The sequence below is a fragment of the Nycticebus coucang genome, chromosome 6 (genome assembly GCF_027406575.1).
Source record: "Nycticebus coucang isolate mNycCou1 chromosome 6, mNycCou1.pri, whole genome shotgun sequence".
Lineage (NCBI taxonomy): Eukaryota > Metazoa > Chordata > Mammalia > Primates > Lorisidae > Nycticebus > Nycticebus coucang.
The window spans coordinates 19794212-19816124 of record NC_069785.1 but is presented as its reverse complement, the minus strand read 5'-3'; the positions used below and the strand labels follow the sequence as shown (position 1 = coordinate 19816124).

At 40.0% G+C, this 21913-nt stretch overlaps 1 protein-coding gene across 2 annotated transcripts in view; it reads left to right on the top strand.

Annotated features, from left to right (window-relative positions):
* Nucleotides 1-21225, top strand: part of LOC128587930 (signal recognition particle 54 kDa protein) — a 78939-nt gene extending 57714 nt beyond the window's left edge. The window contains exons 3-6 of one of the 2 annotated variants that reach the window (XM_053594449.1): nt 3610-3783; nt 16941-17007; nt 18569-18666; nt 20896-21225. In XM_053594449.1, the coding sequence (XP_053450424.1) occupies nt 3610-3783; nt 16941-17007; nt 18569-18666; nt 20896-21102 (546 nt within the window). In that variant the 3' untranslated portion in view covers nt 21103-21225. The remainder of the gene's footprint in view (nt 1-3609; nt 3784-16940; nt 17008-18568; nt 18667-20895) is intronic. The other variant, XM_053594450.1, reaches the window with a different exon arrangement.
* The last annotated feature ends 688 nt before the right edge of the window (nt 21226-21913 follow it).

Below are 21913 nucleotides of genomic sequence, written 5' to 3'. Positions count from 1 at the left end.
ACCTTATCTGTTTTCTAAGAAGGACCTTAGAAGACCATGCATAAAAATAAAGTAGTTTAGGGCGGCGCCTGTGGCTCAGTGAGCAGGGCGCCGGCCCCATATGCCGAGGGTGGTGGGTTCAAACCCAGCCCCGGCCAAACTGCAACAAAAAAATAGCCGGGCGTTGTGGCGGGCGCCTGTAGTCCCAGCTACTCAGGAGGCTGAGGCAGGAGAATCGCCTAAGCCCAGGAGTTGGAGGTTGCTGTGAGCTGTGTGACGCCACGGCACTCTACCGAGGGCAATAAGGTGAAACTCTGTCTCTACAAAAAAAAAAAAAAAGTAGTTTATACCTGTATAACTAGGCAATTCTAGTTTACTGCTTTTTTTTTTTTTTTTTTTTTTTGCAGTTTTGGGTGCTCGAACCTGCACCCCGGTACATGGAGCCTGCGCCCTACTCCTTGAGCCACAGGCGCCGCCCTAGTTCACTGCTTTTTTTTTTTTTTTATTGTTGGGGATTCATTGAGGGTACAATAAGCCAGGTTACACTGATTGCATTTGTTAGGTAAAGTCCCTCTTGCAATCATATCTTGCCCCCAGATAGTTCACTGCTTTTATTAGCATCATCCCATCTCTGCAGCAGCTCAAAGAACTTTTCTAGGGGTTGAACAGCAATCACAGATTTGATTATGTTTGCCCATAATTATAAGAATCCTGGGCAGCGCCTGTGGCTCAGTGAGTAGGGCGCCGGCCCCATATGCCGAGGGTGGTGGGTTCGGACCCAGCCCCGGCCAAACTGCAACAGAAAAATAACCGGGTATTGTGGTGGGCTCCTGTAGTCCCAGCTGTTCGGGAGGCTGAGGCAGGAGAATCGCGTAAGCCCAGAGTTAGAGGTTGCTGTGAGCCGTGTGACGCCACGGCACTCTACCTGAGGGCGGTACAGTGAGACTCTGTCTCTACAACAAAAAAAAAAAAAAAAAAAGAATCCTGAGTTGGGTGTGGTAGTGTAGGAGGATGGCTTTAGTCTAGGAGTTTGAGACTAGCCTGGGCAACATGGGTGAGACCCTGGATTAAAAATAACAACAAGCAAATACCGCCCCCCCACCTCAAATTCCCAAGCATTCTTATAGAGGATAAACCTAGAACTCCAAACTATCCTAGAGAATTCTCCCAACATGGACTGTAATCATGGCAGTCCTCTAGTCCTGTACCATTTTACTTTGGTTTAGTTTTGGTATACCAGTAATGCATGAAGGTATTCTCATCCCAGTAGCAACAATGAACAACAAAATGCAAAGAGAATAAAAGGTTTCCTTGACTGATCCCTTGGCTATACCTTGTCCCTCATCGTAGTTTTCTGTCTCTGTGCATAAGCACTGGTGTCAGATTTTTCTGCACAATTTGTATACTGTGTTTTTTTGAAATCTAGGCTTTTTTTAATTAAATATCAAAATTGAGTACATAGGATTTATGCTTCTCCATTCTTGTGATGCTTTACTAAGAATAATGTGTTCCACTTGCATCCAGGCTAATACAAAAGCTGTAAAGTCTCCATTTTTTAAAATGGCTGAATGGTATTCCATGATGTACATAAACCAGAGCTTGTTAATCCATTTCTGGGTTGGTGGGCATTTAGGCTGTTTCCACATTTTGGTGATTGTAAATTGCTGCAATAAACAGTCTAGTGCAAGTGTCCTTATGATAAAAGAATTTTTTTCCTTTTGGATAGATGCCCAGTAATGAAATTGCAGGATCAAATGGGAGGTCTAGCTTGAGTGCTTTGAGGGTTCTCCATACTTCCTTCCAAAAAGATTGTATTAGTTTGCAGACCCACCAGCAGTGTAAAAGTGTTCCCTTCTCTCCACATCCACGCCAGCATCTGCAGTTTTGAGATTTTGTGATGTGGACCATTCTCACTGGGGTAAGATGGTATCTCAGGGTGGTTTTGATTTGCATTTCTCTAATAATTAGGGATGATGAGCATTTTTTCATATGTTAGCCATTCGTCTGTCTTCTTTAGAGGAAATCTAAGGCATTTAAACTTAAGGCAAGATGGCAGAGAAGATAAGCTCTTCACTGTTTCCCACAATATATACGTTTCATTTAAGCTTGGAAATCAAGTATGAGGTAAAATTAATATTTCCTTAGGAATGAAATTGGGATTTAAATAGAATTCCATAAACTGCTATAGTTTTAAAAATTGTAATATCCAGCCAAGTGTGATGGCTCACACCTGTAATCACAGACTTTGGGAGGCCAAAGCAGGAAGATTACTTGAACCCAGGAGATTGAGACTATCCTGGGGAACATAGTGAGACCTCCTTTCTACAAAAACTAAAAACAATTAGCTGGGAATGGTGGCATGTGCCTGTAGTCCTAACTATTGGAGAGGCTGAGGCAGGAAGATTGCCTGATCTCTGGATTCCAAGGTTGCAGTGAGCTATGATTGCAGCATTGCACTCCAGCATAAGCCTTAGTGAAACTTTGTCTCTTAAAAAAAAAAAAATTATGGAATTATGAAACCTTTTTTACTATTAAAATTTCTATTGTTACCCATATATTACTGGCTAAGATATCTGGGAATTCAGAAGTAGAACATTGATAGTCTGCTTTCTAGATTTGGTTTACAAATAGGTTTTACTTGGACTGCATAGTGTTTTAATTTTTTTTTTTTTTTTGAGACAGAGTCTCACTTTGTCATACTTACTTGGTAGAATACTGTGGCATCATAGCTCACAGCAACCTCAAACTCCTGGCTCAGTGATTCTCTTGCCTTAGCCTCCCAAGTAGCTGGGGCTACAGGCTTCAGCCCCAATGCCCAGCTATTTTTTAGAGACAGGGTCTCACTCTGGCTCAGGCTGGTCTCAAACTCGTGAGCTCAAGCAGTCCACCCTCTTTGGCCTCCTAGAGTGCTAGAATTACAGGTGTGAGCCACCATGCCCAGCCTTATTTTTTTTTTTTTCAATTAAAATGTCTTCCATTGAGGCATGCATTCTCCAGGGTCTGCTTTTCCCTATATAGCTTTATTCATTTTTGGTACCTGCTTGGCCCTAAAAGGATTTGTTTTTAGGACTCCTGTTTTGAGAAAAGGAGAGGTTCAAGCTGAACTGCTTTTCTTTGCTTATACATAGCTAAGGTCAAATCCAAAGATTTTGGAGAGTTCCCTGATGTGAACTATTATTTTTATTTTATTTTATATTTCTGATATATCTGTATGTGTGTCTTGATGTTCCTTTGATAATATACATTAATCTTTACATAATTACCATTCTTTAAAATGATTTATGTTCAGTAGGACTTCATGTATATAAAGCATTGGGATTACTACGACTTAGTGTGCTTAATTTATTAGCTATTGACTTAAACGGAAAGTTTAATTGGTTAAGTTCTACTTTTTAGCCTCAGTGAGTATGCAGATGTTTAATTTTGTTATCCATTAAACTCTACATACTCAGTATGCTATGGATACTTGTATGTAAGATTTGTTTTTTAAGAAAAAAAAAACTGCTTAAAAAAATTTTTTTTCCCGTTACTCCTGTTTACTTCGGTAAAGCAACCAAAATTTTTTGTGTGTAATGAAAGAAAATTAATCTCATCTGAAGCTCTCATTTTCTTAATTTATTATTGCTATAGATGAGTAATGAGAGAGGCTTTGACAATGTGGAACTGGGAGTCATAGGAAAAAAGAAGAAAGTCCCGAGGAGGGTCATCCACTTTGTCAGTGGTGAAACAATGGAAGAATACAGCACAGATGAAGATGAAGTCGATGGCCTGGAGAAGAAAGATGTTTTGCCAACTGTTGATCCAGTAAGTTTGGTATTGATGATCCTTTAGGCAATGGGCTTTTTGTTTTGATTAATTTGTTTCTTGAACATTGAATTGATGGGACTTTTTGAGATTTAAATTAATGATGTTTGGATTTTGGTAGAAAATGTTACTTTACACAATATAAATGGAAATATTTCCAGCATTTCAGTAATCTGAAACCATTTGTTTTTCAGTGTCAAGGTACTTTGTCAGTGTGGATAGAATTTTTTTTTTTTTTTGAGACAGAGTCTCAAACTGTCACCCAGGGTAGAGTGCTGTGGCATCATAGCTCATAGCAACTTCAAACTTCTGGGCTTAAATTATTCTCTTGTCTCAGCCTCCCAAATAGCTGGGACAATAGGCACCCCCAAAACACCTATTTTTTTTAGCGACGAGGTCTCATTCTGGCTCAGGCTGGTCTCGAACCTGTGAGCTTAGGACAATCCACCCGCCTCCCAGAGTGCTAGGTATGAGCCACTTCGCCCTGCACTATAGGTACTTTTATAATTAAATATGTGGTCTTTTGTGAGTGGCTTGCAGTTGTAAAGGCTGGGAGTCTAAAGTTGAGGTTCTGGCATCTGGTAAGGGCCTTTGTACCTTGTTGTCACATAGCAAAAGGTGAAAGGGAGGGAGAGGGGAGAGAGAACTTTTATAATAAACCTACTCTTTTGTTGTTTTTTTTTTGAGACAGAGCCTCAACCTGTCACCCTGGGTAGAGTGCTGTGGCATCACAGCTCACAGCGACCTCAAACTCCTGGGCTAATAAACCTACTGTTATGATAACCTACTCTTATTCCTATGAGGAGTGGGGCCCTCGTGTCCTAATCCCTTCTCATTAGGCCCTATCCTCCCTTTTGGATTGAGGATAAAGTTTCCAACACATGCTTTTCCAATGTATGGGGGGCACATTTAAACCATAACTGGGGTAGTAATGGTTCTGTTATGACTGGAGTACTGTTGTATCCTTTGTTCATTTTTTAAACACTGTTCACATTTTTGTTGATAATCCTTTTATCAAATTCTCCTGATAGCCAATTTGAATGTATTATTTGATTTTGTGCAAAGATTTCGACCGATACAACTTAATCATTTTTAAAAATTTATTTTCACAATTATAAGAGGGACTTTATCTAACAAATGCAATCAATGTAACCTAATTCTTTGTACACTCAATGAATCCTAAACATTAAAAAAAGACATCTATGCAAAAAAATAAAAATAAAAAATACATATAAAAAACTTTTTATTTCAGATTATTATGAGGGTACAGACAAGTAGGCTACATTGTTTGTGTTTGTTGGGTGGAGTTGCAGTTGTGCCTCTCACCCAGAAGGTGTGCCGCATTCCCTTACACTGTGCCTAGTAGGTGAGAGCACACCAGTTCGGCACTTTCCTTCCCCCTCCCCTCCTCTTGAGTTTAATTGTGTTTTTCTCTTGTATGGCATATATTTGTTTGTCTGCTGGTTTCATAGTACTATTGAGTACATTGGATACTTGCTTTTCCATTCTTATGATACTTTACTAAGTAGAATGTTCTTCAGCTCCATCCAAATTAATACAAAAGATGTAAAATCTTCATTTTTTTTTTTTTTTTTTTTTTGTAGAGACAGAGTCTCACTTTATGGCCCTCGGTAGAGTGCCGTGGCCTCACACAGCTCACAGCAACCTCCAGCTCCCGGGCTTAAGCGATTCTCTTGCCTCAGCCTCCCGAGTAGCTGGGACTACAGGCGCCCGCCACAATGCCCGGCTATTTTTTGGTTGCAGTTTGGTCGGGGCCAGGTTTGAACCCGCCACCCTCGGTATATGGGGCCGGCGCCCTACCGACTGAGCCACAGGCGCCGCCCAAAATCTTCATGTTTTTATGGCTGAATAGTATTCCCTGGTATAACTATACCACAGTTCATTAATATATTTATGTGTTGATGGATACTTGGGTTGATTCCACATCTTGATGATTGTGTATTGAGCTGCAGTAGACATTCTAGTGCAAATGTTCTTGTGGTAAAATGATTCTTTTTTCTTCTGGGTAGTTACCTAGAGGAGTACTTTTTAATAACCAAAGACAAACCTGGATTTGCTTAATGTGAAGAACAAATTTTCCGTTTTCTTTTGATGCCTCTCATCCTAAATCTGATAGGACAAAGGAATTTTGAAAAGATATCCTATATTTGGCTTGGCACCTGTAGCTCAAGCGGCTAAGGCATCAGACACATACACCAGATCTGGCAGGTTCGAATCCAGCCCAGGCCCGCCAAACAATGACCACTGCAATCAAAAAATAGCCGGGCATTGTGGTGGGCGCCTGGAGTCCCAGCTACTTGGAAAGCGGAGGCAAGAGAATCAATCGCTTGAGCCCTGGAGTTGGAGGTTGCTGTGAGCTGTGATGCCGCGGCACTCTACCTAGGGCAGCAGCTTGAGGCTCTGTCTCAAAAAAATAAATAAATTAAAAAAAAAATATATATATCCTATATTTATATAGCATGTTAGTAAAAGAAACCTAATTCTTAAAACCCTGATCTTTAAAATAAAGTATTAAAGTTAATACTCTTAGCATATGCTATGGATAGAGAATAAGAAATAAAGACCCACATCTCTTTATAATTTTAAAGTAATTCACTTAGATTTTATCTTAGGTGTGCCTTAAGGATAAACATTTTCTCTAATGCCCTTACCCATTGATGTAGTTTCGATTAAGATTCTTCAAATGTGTATGTATTTTAAAATACTGTTGTGGACATAATTGTTACCTATATAAATGGAATGACTCTTCTAATATACTCGGAACTCAAAATTATCCAGTCTCATTTTTTGCCTGTCAAATTAAAAAGAAGGAAAAGGAGAACATTCTATGTGGAGTTATTAGTGGGCAGTCTCATACATTGTTGCCGAATATGTATGTGCAAATTTTCTAGTGTGAAGTTTTGTTTTGTTTTGTTTTTGAGACAGAATCTTACTCTGCTGCCTGGGCTAGAGTGCTGTGGCCTCAGCCTAGCTCACAGCAATCTCAAACTCTTGGACTCAAGAGATCCTCTTGCCTCAGCCTTCTGAGTAGCTGTAACTACAGGCACCAGGCACCACACCAAGCTATTATTGCTTGAGACCAGATCTTGCTCTTGTTCAGGCTGGTCTCGAAATCCTGAGCTCAAGTGATTTCCCCTACTCTTGGTTTCCCAGAGTAGTGTGAAGTTTTGTAGTATGTATTTTTGGTCTCGTTAATTCCATCTTCATGAATTTAAGCATATAGAGAAATAGGCTTGCTATTATAGTGACTGGGAGAAAGCAGCAGGAGATAGAAAGTATGTATAATACAACGATGTTGTGAAAATGTTTATATACTCAAGAAAAGACTGGAAAGAGGGACTAAAATGTTAATGTTAGTTACCTCTGGGTAGTGGAAAGATGGGTGACTTACAAACTTTCTTTACATTTTGCTCCATTTTCTACGTATCCTACAATAAATAAGCATTAATTTTATAATCCAAAAATAAGTTGTTTTAAAATAAAAAGATGGAGGGTCTTTTTTTTTTTTTTTGGCCGGGGCTGGGTTTGAACCCACCACCTCTGGCATATGGGACCGGTGCCCTACCCCTTTGAGCCACAGACGCTGCCCGATGGAGGGTCTTAATAAGGAGGGAAGAAGTAGATACCAACATTTTTGGAGAAGAAAAGGAATCATTTCAAGGTTTAGTGATGTAAACTGGAAGTCTCAAAGACCTAAGATCTTGTCCCAGTGTTGTCGTTACCGGGATGGTGGTGGTGGAACGACACTGCAGTGGTGGCAGGGTTCCAGTATGGGCTCTTCAACTACTTAGCTGTTTGGTTCAGCAGGGTCAGTGTTCAAACAAAAGGGCCTATAAAGTCCTTCTTTATAATTGTGTGGGATAGTGATAGGTGATGTTCAGGATTCCTTCTCCAGTTTTTCAGCGCTCAGCAGGTTTGAGTCTTTGGTAGTCATAGCCTGGATAATAGCAGCTATTCTCCCTAGAAACAACCCAGGAGAACTGGCCCACTGAGAAGAATAGGTACATTTGACCCTTGAATAACGTTTTAGTTTGAGGGAAACAGACTCCCTTCCCTGGCAAAGTAAAAAATTCATGTTTAACTTTTGACTCCTTCAAAACTGAACTACTAGTAGCCTACTGCTGACAGGAAGCCACTTTATGAATAACATAAATGGTCTAATAACACATATCTTCTATGTTGTGTGAATTATATACTGTATTCTTTCAAAAGAGTAAGCTAGGGAGAAGAAAATCATACGAGAAAATAGATTTACTGTTCTTTAAGTGGAAATGGATCATGAAGCTACTCATCCTCATTGTCTTCACACTGAGGAGGCTGAGGAGGAGGAGGCAGAAGAGGAGGGGTTGTTCTTGCTGCCTCAGTAGTGGTGGAGGTGGCGGAGGTTTTCCTGCGGAGGAAGCAGGAGAGGCAGGCACACCCATTAACTTTACAAAAATAGGATTTTTTCTATTTTTCTATTTCATTTTTTTTTTTTGTTTTGTTGGGGATTCATTGAGGGTACAATAAGCCAGTTACACTGATTGCAATTGTTAGGTAAAGTCCCTCTTGCAATCATGTCTTGCCCCCATAAAGTGTGACACACACTAAAGCCCCATCCCCCTCCCTCCCTCTTTCTGCTTCCCCCCCCATAACCTTAATTGTCATTAATTGTCCTCATATCAAGATTGAGTACATAGGATTCATGCTTCTCCATTCTTGTGATGCTTTACTAAGAATAATGTCTTCCACTTCCATCCAGGTTTCTATTTCATTTCTATCTCACTTTTTTGTTTTTTAATTTCTCTAAAAAGTTTCTATACCATACCAATCCTTCTTCCACCATTTGCTTTAGTGTCAGAGCCTATATCCTAGGAGGGTGCATGTTGCGAAGAAGTCAAAGCATTCTTGCATAATTGGAACTCTTCTGCCAGATTGGCTGAGTTTGTGGCACTGCCCATTCTGGGTCTTCTTCCTCATCATGTAGCACTGGTTCTGAAGTGCCCATCTCCATTGAGTCATCTTTTAATTCCTCTGGTGTGGTGTCTGATAGCTCTTGAATTTCTCCAAGATCAATGTCTTGAAATTCTTTACCCCAACCTTTTTTGCCATCGCTATAATCTCTTTTATGATTTCCTTGATTGGCTGTGTCATAAATTCTGTGAAGACAGGTACCACGTTTGGACACAATTTTCTCCAGCAGGAATTTATTTTGGGCTTGGCTTCCATGGCTTTTTCTGTAACAGTGGCATCTTCAGTGGTATAACCCTTTCAGACTTGCATGAGATTCTAATGGAGTTCTCTTCCAAAACATTTTTCAGTCCTTTCCAGAGAGTACGGTATAAAATGAGCCTTAAAGGTTTTTATAACCCCCTGATCTAGAGACTAAATCAGGAACATTATACTTGGGGTCACATATATAATTTTGAATGCCTTTGATACTGACCTTATGGGGTTCTGGGTGGCCAAGGGTATTGTCTAATATCAAAAGAACTTTATTTATTTATTTTTTCATTTCGATACATGCTGAAAAGCATTTAATAAAATCCCTTCATAATATAAACTCTCAACAAATTGGGTATAGAAGTAATACATGTCAACATGGTAAAGACTGTATATAATATACCCATAGCTAATATATTGAACTGGACAAAATTGAAAATCTTTCCATTAACCCTTTCTAATCTAATTTTTCTGCCACTTACTCTCCAACTCTTTATTATTTGGGGCAGGTCATTTTCCTACAAGAACGACAATGTGAATACAACCCACAATCGCCTGTTCAAATCAAAACACATGGCCTGCCAAGAAACAGGAACTGTACAGCCTGCGATATTGGTTAGCCACAGTCTGTACTACATGAAGAAATGCATTAGGCTTCCACAGCCAGCACAATAAAAACACGTGGGCCCTCTTCCAATATCAGAGCAGAACTGGAAAATCATTACACTGGACAAGATGCAACAGAGGGATTCAGAAAGTGTTAAGATCTAGAATGAAGATGCCCACTTTCGCTTTTTAAAATTTTTTATTAAATCATAATTGCATCATTTATGGGTACAACGTGATGATTTGATGTACAATGTAGAATGCTTAAATCAAACTGATTAATATAACCATCACTTCAGTTACTTATTTTTTGTAGTAAGACATTTATAATTTACTTTAACTATTTTGAAATATACCCTTGCATAGTGCACATTAGGTGAGATCCCACCAAATGCCCTCCCTCCAGCCTCTTCCCTCCCACTTGTTAGACTATATTTATGTTTTATCATTTGTGTGAGTGTTTATATATTTTTTCTTAATAGTATTGAGTACATGGGATACTCCCTCCCCCCACATTCTTGAGATACTTTACTAAGAAGAGTATGTTCCAACTCTATCCAGGTAAACATAAAGATGTAAAGTCTTCATCTTTTTATGGCTGAATAGTATTCCATGGTGTACATATACCCCAATTTGTTAATCCATTCATAGATTGATGGGGATTTGGGCTGCTTCCATGACTTAGCAATTATAAATTGGGCTGGCAATAAACATTCTGGTGCAACTGTCTTTGTGGTAAAACAATTTTTGTTCTTCTGAGTAGAAACCTAGTAATGGAATTGTGGGATCAAAAGGAAGGTCAACTTTTTTTTTTTTTTTTTTGAGATAGAGTTTCTCTGTGTTGCCCTTGGTAGAGTGCTGTAGCATCACAGCTCACAGCAACCTCAAACTCTTGGGCTTAAGAGATTCTCTTGCCTCAGCCTCCCAAGTAGCTGTGATTATAGGTGCCCACCACAATGCCCAGCTATTTTATTATAGTTGTATTGCTGTTTAGCAGGCCCATGCCAGATTTGAACCCACCAGCCCTGGTGTATGTGGCGAGCCTCCTAACAACAGAGCTATAGGCGCTGAGCCTGGAAGGTCAACTTTTAATTCCTTGAGGATTCTTCATATTTCCATAAAGGTTATATTAGTTTGCAATCCCAGCAGCAGTGTAGAAGTGTTCCCTTCTCTCCATATCCATGCCAATATCTGCAGTTTTGGGACTTCGTGATATGGGCTATTCTTATTGGGATTAGGTGATATCTCAAAGTGGTTTTGATTTGCATTTCTATAATGATTAAAGATAATGAATATTTTTTCATCTATTTATTGGCTATTTATTGGCTATGTTCAAGTCTCTTGCCCACAATGAAATGGGTTGCTTGTTCTTTTCTTATTGAGTTCTCTGTAGATTCTAGTTATTCACCACTTTTTATATTCTATATAACATAGTATATACTATATAACAGTACATGTTATATACTATATAACATAGTACTGAAGTCCCAGCCAGAACAGTGTGGCAAGAGAAAGAAACAAAGGGTCTCCAAATTAGAGAAGCAGCAGAATTCTTATTTATAGATGATATAATCTTATATTTTATAGTAGTCAAAAGAACTTTAAAAGACACGCTCTTATTTTCAAGTACTTCTGAATTCAGGGACAAAGTATCAATGCAACCAGTCAAGAAAAAGCATTCTCTTCTGGCCCCTGTTGTACAACCAAAAGACTGGCAGCTGGTGTTTATCTTTTCCCTTCAAGTCTTGGGGGTTAGCAGCTTTATTGGTAAGGACAGTCCTGATCATAAACCCAGCTGCATTTGCACAAAGCAGTAGAGTTAGCTTATCCCTTCTAGCCTTAAATCCTGGTGCTCACTTCCCTTCCTTCCCTAATAAATATCTTTTGTGGCTCCCCCCACCCCCAATAGGGCACTTTTGTTTACATTAAAAACCTGTTCAGGCTGGGCAGTGCCTGTGGCTCAAAGGAGTAGGGCACTGGCCCCATATGCTGGAGGTGGTGGGTTCAAACACAGCCCCGGCCAAAAAACCAAAAAAAAAAAAAAAAAAAAAACCTGTTCAGGGGAGGCACCTGTGGCTCAGTGAGTAGGGCACTAGCCCCATATACCGAGGGTAGTGGGTTTGAACCCACCCTGGCTAAACTGCAACAAAAAAATATCCGGGTGTTGGGGTGGGCTCCTGTAGTCCCAGCTACTCGGGAGGCTGAGGCAAGAGAATTGCCTAAGCCCAAGAGCTGGAGGTTGCTGTGAGCTGTGATGCCATGGCACTCTACCCAGGGCAACAGAGTGTGAGACTCTGTCTCTAAAAAAAACCTGTTCAGGTAGATATTCTTTTTCCTCAATAATTTTCTCAGTGGTGTTTGAAAACTCATCTGTTACCTTTTGGTTAGCAGAAACTGCTTCTGGTGTTTTTTGTTTTTTTTTTTTTTTTAATTTTAAAAATCAGCTTCTTTCTAAAATTTTCAAACCACCCTTTGCTGGCAACATTATATTCTCTATCTCCTTGCTATTTCTCAAATTATATTGGAATTTATACCATTCTTATGGCAATCCTACACTGACATGAAAGCTACATTTTCAGGTGCTTTGCAAAAAGTGCGAAGTTTTCACACCCATTAGCATAGCTGCAGTGATGGCTTCACAGATTTCCTTTTCTTTCTTGTATGATAGTCCTTACGCTGGTTTCATTTATTTTGAAATGGTGGGCGACTGTAGCTGCTGACCTTTGTTTATAGTAAATATCGAGAAATTTAATTTTTTCTTGTAATACCATGACTTTCTCTGCTTCTTAGGAACACTTCCAGCATCACTAGTGGTGCTTTGCACAGGTCCCGTGGTATTATTAAAGGTTTACAGTGTTACAAGAAACATCATAAAAGGTACACAAGAACTGTGAGAGATGAAATAGGAGGTGGCTATGGAATTATTATAATAGTACAGAATTACCATACTGTATCACTCTACTGTTGATTTTATGCAGTTACGATTTAATATTGTATCTTTATGTTTATTTGTATTTATCCTAACTATAAACTGTGGTTTGTGTTTGTGTGTGAAAGTTTTGATAAATTTTAACTTTTGTATTGGTAATAGATTTGTCTACATTTTATGGCCCTAAATGATAAAATAGACTAGTATATATGTATATTCTATGCATGAAAGATTTACCTTTTCCTTACTTTCCCCCAGTATTTCTAGGCTATATGGTTTGTGAATTTTTTTTTTTTTTTTTGAGACAGTTTCAGTATGTTGCCCTTGGTAGAGTGCTGTGGTGTCACAGTTCACAGCTACCTCAATCTCTTGGGCTTAAGTAATTCTCTTGCCTCTCAAGTAACTGGGACTACAGGTACCTGCCACAAAGCCTGGCTATTTTTTTGTTGTAGTTGTCATAGTTGTTTAGCAGGCCTGGGCTAGGTTTGAACCCACTAGCCCTGGCGTATGTGGCCAGAGCCCTAACCACTGAACTATGGGTACTGAGCCTTTTTTTTTTTTTTTCCCAGTTTTTGGCCGGGGAAGTTTGAACCTGCCACCTCCAGTATTTGGGGCCAGTGCCCTACTCCTTTGAGCCACAGGTGCCACCCTGAGCCTATTTTTTTTTTTTTTTTTGAGACAGGGTCTCAGGCTATCACCCTGATTGAGTGCCGGGGTGTCATTGTAGCTCACAGCATTTCTATTTTTAGTAGAGACAGGGTCTCAATTTTTGCTCAGGCTGGTCTCAAACTCATCAGGTCATACGATCCACCTGCCTCAGCCTCTCAGAGTGCTGGGATTGTAGGTATGAGCCACTATGCCTGGCCTGTGCCCAGCTATGTTTTAGAGATGGTGTCTCATACTTGCTTAGGCTGGTCTTGAACCTGTGAGCTCAGGCAATCCACCCTCCTTGGCGTCCTAGAGTGCTAGCATTACAGGCATGAGCCATCACACCCAGCCCCTGAGTTTTTTAATTGTCACAAATCTCTGAAATATTTTCCAGTGTGTTCATTGAAAGAAAAATCCATATTTAAGCTGACCCACGCAGGTAAAACCATGTTTGTGTAAGGGTCAGGTGTATGTTTTCCTCCAGAGTAAGCCTTGTTCTTTTCTAAGTAGTTTCTGGCTTTATCGTATATTATGTATTATAGAAATTAGCTGCATTTCCTTGTAGTTCTGCTGCTGTAAACCATAAGATTAGAGCATCTTAAATAGAGCCTCTAAAGTAACCTTTATTCCACATAAGAGACCCATCCTGCTCTCAATATAAAAGATACAGCAAAATTTGATCCAGGGAGTCAATAGCGTACTATCGTTGAATTTGTTTACTTGGACATTCATTCTTGAGGAAATGGAGAAAAAGGAGCAGCCTTCTGTGTCTTTTCAGGCACAGTATCACAGAAATGGCATATCTACTTTTTATAACAGGACAGTGTATTTTCCTTCTCTCTACTTTCACCCATCTACTCAGTCTTTTTCTTTTCTTTTTTTTTTTTTAAGAGACAGAGTCTGACTTTGTTGCCCTAGGTAGAGTGCCATGGCGTCACACAGCTCACAGAAACCTCCAGTTCCTGGGCTTAGGTGATTCTTTTGCCTCCAGCCTCCCAAGTGGCTTGGACTATAGGTGCCTGCCACAACGCCCAACTATTTTTTGTTGCAGTTTGGCCGGGGCCAGGTTTGAACCTGCCACCCTCGGTATATAGGGCTGGCACCCTACCCACTGAACCACAGGTGCCGCCCTTTCTTTTCTTTTTTTTTTTTTGAGACATCATCTTAGTTTGTTACCCTCAGTAGAGTGCTGTGGCATCACAGCTCACAGCAACCTCTAATTCTGGGCTTAAGTGATTTTCTTGCCTCAGCCTCCCAAGTAGCTGGGACAGACCCACAGCTGCCACAACACCTGGCTGTTTTGTTTTTGTTGTTGTTACAGTTGTCATTGTTGTTTACTAGGCTGGGGCTGGGTTCGAACTCGCCAGCCAGGTGTATAAGGCCAGTGCCCTAACTACTAAGTACAGGTGCCAAGCCCATCTACTCAGTCTTAACAGATATTCTTTGTTTGCCTTTTTAATATCCTCTTCTTTTTTTTTTTTTTTTGAGATTGTTGCCCTTGGTAGAGTACCTTGGCATCATAGCTCACAGCAACCTCAAACTCTTGGGTTCAAGCGATTCTCTTGCCTCAGCCTCCTAGGTAGGACCTGCCCACAGGGTCTTTTTAGAGACAGGGTGTCCCTCTTAATTAGACTGGTCTCCAGCCTGTGAGCTCAGGCAGTCCATCCTCCTCTGCCTCCCGGAGTGCTAGGATTACAGGCATGAGCCACCCTATCCGGCCTAATATCCTCATAATCATTGATGTATCTTAGCTAAGAAGATTATGAATAAGTTTTTATCTTTCTTATCTCCTGGGAAGCAATATTGAAATAATTATTGGTGGTGGCTGACACCTGTAATCATAGCACTTTGGGAGGTCTACGTGGGACAATTGCTTTGATGTCAGGAGTTTCTACAAAAAATAGAAAAATTAGCCAGACATGGTGGTGCACACTGGTAGTCCCAGCTACTCAGGAGCTGAGGCAGGAGGCACTTGAGCCCAGGAATTTGAGGTTGCTATGAGCTGTGGTGCCACCACTGCTCTCTAGCCCAGGCAACAGAGCAAGAACCTGTCTCAAAAAAAAAAGCAACAAAAACAAAATACAATACAAAAACGAATTATTAGTGTGTTTGACTGATTATAGGCTCTTTTTTTTTTTTTTTTGGCCGGGGCTGGGTTTGCACCCGCTACCTCTGGCACATGGGGCTGGTGCCCTACTCCTTTGAGCCACAGGCACCGCCATGATTGCAGGCTCTTTCCTGGTTTTTTTTTTTTTTTTTGAGATGGAGCCTTAAGCTGTTGCCCTGGGTACAGTTCCGTGGCGTCACAGCTCACAGCAACCTCCAACTCCTGAGCTCAAGCGATTCTCTTGCCTCTGCCTCCCAAGTAGCTGGGACCACAGGCGCCTGCCACAACGCCTGGCTATGTTTTGGTTGCAGCTGTCGTTGTTGTTTGGCGGGCCCGGGCTGAATTCGAACCTGCCAGCTCAGGTGTATGTGGCTGGCGCCTTAGTCGCTTGAGCCACAGGCACAGAGCCTACTGTTTTTCTTTCTTTCTTTCTTTCTTTCTTTTTTTTTTTTTTTGTGACAAGAGTCTTACTTGGTCATCCTTGGTAAAGTGCCCTGGCATGTTAGCCCATAACAACCACACACTCTTGGGCTCAAGTGATCCTCTTGCCTCAGCCTCCCGAGTAGCTGGGACTACAGGCACCCGCCACAATGCCTGGCTACTTTTTAAAGTTGGGGTTCTCGCTCTGGCTCAGGCTGGTGTTGAACCTGTGAGCACAGGGAATCTACCTGCCTCGGCCTCCCAAGTGGTAGGATTATAGGCGTGAGTCACCGTGCCTGGCTATTACTGTTTTTTTATGATAAACAAAAACATTAGTGCAGTGAAGTGTGCCTGTATTACTGGTTTCATCCCCAGAGTCAAACTGTCATCTATTTGGCAAGCTTCACAAAGGTACTGTTTGGAATCATAGAACCAAGATTAGCTATGGAGGTATGCGGTATGCATTGCATTCTGCCGGTAGTCATGGCTTACCAACATACACTGAGCTTGTCTTAGGTTGTATAGTCTCTAGTCTTTTTTTAACCCGTAAAGAAACAAACTTATCTTGTCACTTATGTTTCCCTTATTTTCTCGCCATTAAAAAACTCATTCTATACCCCTTTACTTATCCTACTAAGTTTCTCTGAGCCTTAATTTCCCCACTATAACTTAAGCATGTCAGATGGTATGAGTCCTTGTCCATTCTACCACATGTACCCCCTGTCTGGTATTGTGCTTATAAACAGTGAAGACAAAACAGCAGCAAGATGGGAAAGGAAGGCTCTTGGTTATCAACTCCTAAATAATCCAGACTGTGGTTTACCAACTCCATTTCGGTGGCTCCATCTTTTTTGGTTCTTTTATGGGCTTAAGGTGGTGGTAGTTATACAAGTGAATGTTAAATGTCTTTGTAGAATTCTGTGTATCAAAATTATATAATTTTGATTGGATCTGATTTTTGTGTGTGTGTGAAACAAACTTTATTGAGGAAGAAAAAGATAGGTTTACAGAATAAGAGCAGGATGTAGGTTTGCAGAGCAGTATGTGTTCACCACAAACAACAAATAAGTACCCTTTTGTCCGACAAAAAAAGAATTGCAGTCTATCTGTGATACTGCCTACGGAATATTCTCTACTCCCACCATGTATTTGACTACTTCATTCTGTGTAAATATATGGAGTGAGTTTAGGTATGAATATTGCTAACCTGACTTCTTGTTACAGACAAAACTTACCTGGGGCCCCTACTTATGGTTTTACATGCTTCGGGCTGCCACATCCACCCTGTCAGGTATTGCTTTTCTGTTTGAATATTGTATAATTGTTATAATATGCTCCAAGAACAGGAGCTTTGCCAAATGGGATTTTTCCAAACTGAAGGAGAAATAATAGGGAGTTAATCATTCCACTCCAAAGCAAGCTAGCACTGGGGAAGATCTATTTTTTTTTTTAATTTATTGTTTCAGGTTAATTTAAGGGTACAAAGAATTAGGTTACAATGTTTGCATTTTTTAGTAGAGTCCCTCTGTATTGGAAGATTTTAATCTAACTTGTACTTTACCTGGAAACATTCTTCAGCTTCTGATTATGCTTAAGGAAAAAAAGAACTGAAGAATGACTATATTAGTTTAGATTTTTCCATGTTCTTAAATCCTTTCTATTAGTCACCTATTGGTATTGTTCTCCTCCTGTCTCATTGCTTACTCTAAAGTCTGTAGTTAAAGTTCATTTATATTCTTATTTCATTAATATTTCATTTCTTAAATTGATATATAACTAAGTTATACTTGAAAGAAATGAATCATCAACTAATGACTTAATAATGCTAATTTTAAATACAGGGTTTTTTTTTGTGGTTTTTGGCCGGGGCTGGGTTTGAACCCACCACCTCCGGCATATGGGACCGGCGCCCTACTCCTTGAGCCACAGGCGCTGCCCAGGTTTTTGTTTTTTTTTTTATAGAGACAGTCTCACTTTATCACCCTTGGTAGAGTGCTGTGGCATCACACAGCTCACAGCAACCTCCAACTCCTGGGCTTAGGCGATTCTCCTGCCTCAGCCTCCCCAGTAGCTGGGACTACAGGCACCCGCCACAACACCCGGCTATTTTTTGTTGCAGTTTGGCCGGGGCCGGGTTTGAACCCGCCACCCTCCATATATGGGGCTGGCGCCCTGCTCACTGAGCCACAGGCGCTACCCTTAAATATAGGTTTTAAATTATAAAGCTTTCCTCTACTTTTTAGCTTCTGTTGCTTTCTGCTTTTTATTAGGGCTAATTATGAATGGTAATTGATTCAACAAACATTTACTGAGCACTCACTGTGTACTCAAGTGCAGTAGTATACTCACTAGACAGTCTGTTGCAATGGAAAGAGTGAGCTTTAGATTCAGACCTAGATAAGAATTTTGGATCTTCTTTGTCAGTTGGGGCAAGTTCTTGAACCTCTCTAAGTCTAACCTTTCACAGTGCCTGGCACATGGTGTAGGCAATCAGTGAGTGTTACGTAGTGTAAGTACAAGCCATTCCTCTCCTCCATCCCAGTGATATCCCAACCCTCTAAAAGTATATACATATTTCTTAAAAATATATATAGTCATGTAACAGTTAATTATAATACCTGGTGATAAGTGTTATAATAGAGATACGAACAGAATATCTTCTGGGAGCTCAGAAGTAGCTACTAATACTTGTTAGAGAAATTGGGGGAGATATACAGAAGAGATATTGGGTTTTTATAATGTCCTTGAGGGTGGGAACAGTAACTCTTGTATTCCTATGATGTCTTATACATAGCAAGTGCTCATGAAATGTTTTGGGGATTATATAAGTCTTTTAACTTTTATATCTTTAGTGTGTGACTTTCTTGGAGAGAAGATTGCATCTGTTTTGGGCATAAGCACCCCAAAGTACCAGTATGCCATTGACGAATATTACCGGATGAAGAAGGAGGTGTGTCTCCATTTTACATATTTTTGATTGAGTTTGGTTTTCTGTGGACTTGATGGGCTGCAACATGAGCATATGTGTTCTCTAGCTGCCCAAAAGATGGCTCCCTTGATTTCCATTCTAGAGCCATTAATTTATCAAATTAATGTACATTTTAGAATTCTTTAAAACTGGAATTTCCCTAAAATCTATATGCAAAACTAAACGATTGTGCTAATGCTATGTGAGATGCCTCATATCTGTTGATCTTCACACGCCCCTCCTTATTTATTCTATTAATGATTTTAAGATGAAGAAGCAAGACTCAGACTCTGTATTTAGGGTACATGTACTGGGTGTAGAAGTGGAGCTGGTTTGATGCACAGAAAATTGTAAGTACAAGGAAAGTGTATTTGCTAGTTGTTAATGCACAAAGATGGGAGGGCAGTTCTTTCTGTAGAATGATGAGGTCTCAATGTGTGGATAAAATGAGTTTAGACTTAAGGAAGAAACATTAGTGCTTAAGAGTATGAGCTCAAGAACCAAATCTGCCACCTGTAACTTTATAACCTCTATAAGCTTGTTTCTTCATCTTTTTATTTATTTATTTATTTATCTTTAAGACAGAGCCTCAAGCTGTTGCCCTGCGTAGAGTGCTGTGGCATCACAGCTCACAGCAACCTCCAACGTTTGGGCTTAAGTGATTCTCTTGCCTCAGCCTCCCAAGTAGCTGGGACTACAGGCACCTGCCACAAGGCCCGGTTATTTTTTGGTTGTAGTTGTCATTGTTGTTTGGCAGGCCTGGGCTGGATTCGAACCTGCCAGCTCTGGTGTATGTGGCTGGTGCCTTAGCCTTTTGAGCTGCAGGCGCTGAGCCTTTTTCTTCATCTTTATGAGAATTAGTGCATCCATGCTCAGTGTTGCTATAAGGATTAAATGAGTTAATCCATACATAAAATGTTTAGCTCAGCATTTCGTGGTGTACATTGGTGAGTACACAATAAATATTAGAATCTTGTTACTCACGCAGACTGAAGGCAGCACTTCAGGCAAAGCTAGAACATAGAGGCATGAAAATATGTTGTACATGTGGGGAAATGGCAAAAATAGTTTACCATGACCCAGTGATGGGGTACAATGAGAGAATGGTTGGAAATGAATCTGGAAAGTTCAGCTGACTTTCTATTTATTGTGTGGTTTCAAACATGTTTTATGAACAAATAAGTTATTTTTGACACTAGAAGCTTTGTTTAAAGCCTTATTACCTCATCTGGACTATTGTATTAGCTTCCTAAATGGTCTTATTTTCAGGCAGGGCTCAGATTACTCGTCCTGGGTTACTCACTGTACTGACTTCCTTACTGCAGGGTCCAGTACAAATGTTATCTCCTCTGTGAATTTAGTAGTTCTGAAAATAGAAATTAACTCTTTCTAAATTTGTATAGTGCTTATTTCTTTCTGTTTTAATACTATTATGACATGTCTTAATTTTCCCGTTACAATGTAAACTTCTTGAGGACAGGGACTGTTTTATTTGTATATTAGGTGCTTACGGGAAAACCAACTATGCTATACAATTTAGTGAATGAACCAGCCTATTCAACTGAATAGGCTGACATTCATAATTGAAGTGATACAGTATTGGGTAATTTTTTAATTTAATTAAAATTAATTTAAAATTCGATTACATTTTTTTTTAATGTTTTGTTTTTTTATTGTTGTTGCAGTTTGGCTGGGGCCATGTTCGAACCGGCCACCTTGGGTATATGGGGTTGGCACCCCACTCCTTGAGCCACAGGTGCCACCCTACATTTTTATTTATATTATTTTTTTGTGTGTGTGATTTTTGAACCCGCCACCTCCAGCATATGGGACCGGCGCCCTACTCCTTGAGCCACAGGCGCCGCCCCACCCTACATTTTTAAATAAAATTTCAGATTAAGTTTTTAATTTGAAAAAGTATATAGCCACTGTCAAAGTTAATTCAGATCTTATTTAAGCTCAGTCATGCTGAACCATGTTTTAAAAATAACTTCACTTTCCTTAAAATGTTTTACAATAATTATGGTTTCATTTTGGGAATAGGGGAAGGGAAAATAAGTGAAAATAAGTCATAATTAGACCAAGCTAAACTGGACATAACAGTGATGTTTTGGTTTTTTAAAAAAACACAAGAAACTGACAATGGGAGAAAAAATACTATTCCTTTTGGATATTTCTATTTGAGTTATTCTTGGTATTTCCTTTTTGTAGGAAGAGGAGGAGGAGGAAGAAAACAGGATGTCTAAAGAAGCAGAAAGACAGTATCAGCAGAACAAAATGCAGAGTGATTCCACCATTAAGACAGATCAACCAGAAGCAGTGGTATCCAGTTCATTTGTGAATCTCAATTTTGAAATGGAGGGAGACAGTGAAGTAATTATGGAAAGCAAACAAAATCCAGTCTCTGTCCCACCATAGAAGGAAATGATTATCAAACTTCAAACCCTGTTTTTATACCATTAACTTTCATATTCTCTATAAAGTAGGACTTCATATAATTATTTATGTTTTTAAATTATTAAGTTATCTGGAAAGGGAAAATGTTTCTTCAGTCTTAGGCTATATCTAGCAAAAAATAGCTCTGAAATTTGGACATTTGTATTGCTTTTATTGTCAAATTAGTGCTTTGGTTTTTTGGGGGTTTATTTTTTGAGACAGAGCCTCAAGCTGTCGCCCTGGGTAGAGTGCTGTGGCATCACAGCTCACAGCAACCTCAATCTCCTGGGCTCAACCGAGTCTCCTGCCTCTGCCTCCCAAGTAGCTGGGACTACAGGTGCCCGCCACAACGCCTGGCTATTTTTTGGTTGCAGCCATCATTGTTGTTTGGTGGGCCCAGGCTGGATTTGAACCTGCCAGCTCAGGTGTATGTGGCGGCGCCTTAGCCATTTGAGCCACAGGTGCCGAGCCTGCTTTGGTTTTAAAATGATTTTTTTTTTTTTTTTCGCAGTTTTTGGCCAGGGCTGGGTTTGAACCCGCCATCTCCAGCATATGGGGCCGGCGCCTTACCCCTTTGAGCCACAGGAGCCACCCTAAAATGATTTTTTTTTTAAGTTAAAGACATCCTAGAACCATAATCACCAATTGAGAAGAGGTAAATTATCAAGCTTATCTGTTATTTGTGCATCTGTTAACAAAAAACAAGGTAAGTTGCTCATGAAGACTAATTGAACCAGATTTTTTTTTTTTTTTTTTTTTGAGACAAGAGTCTCAAGCTGTCACCCTAGCTGCT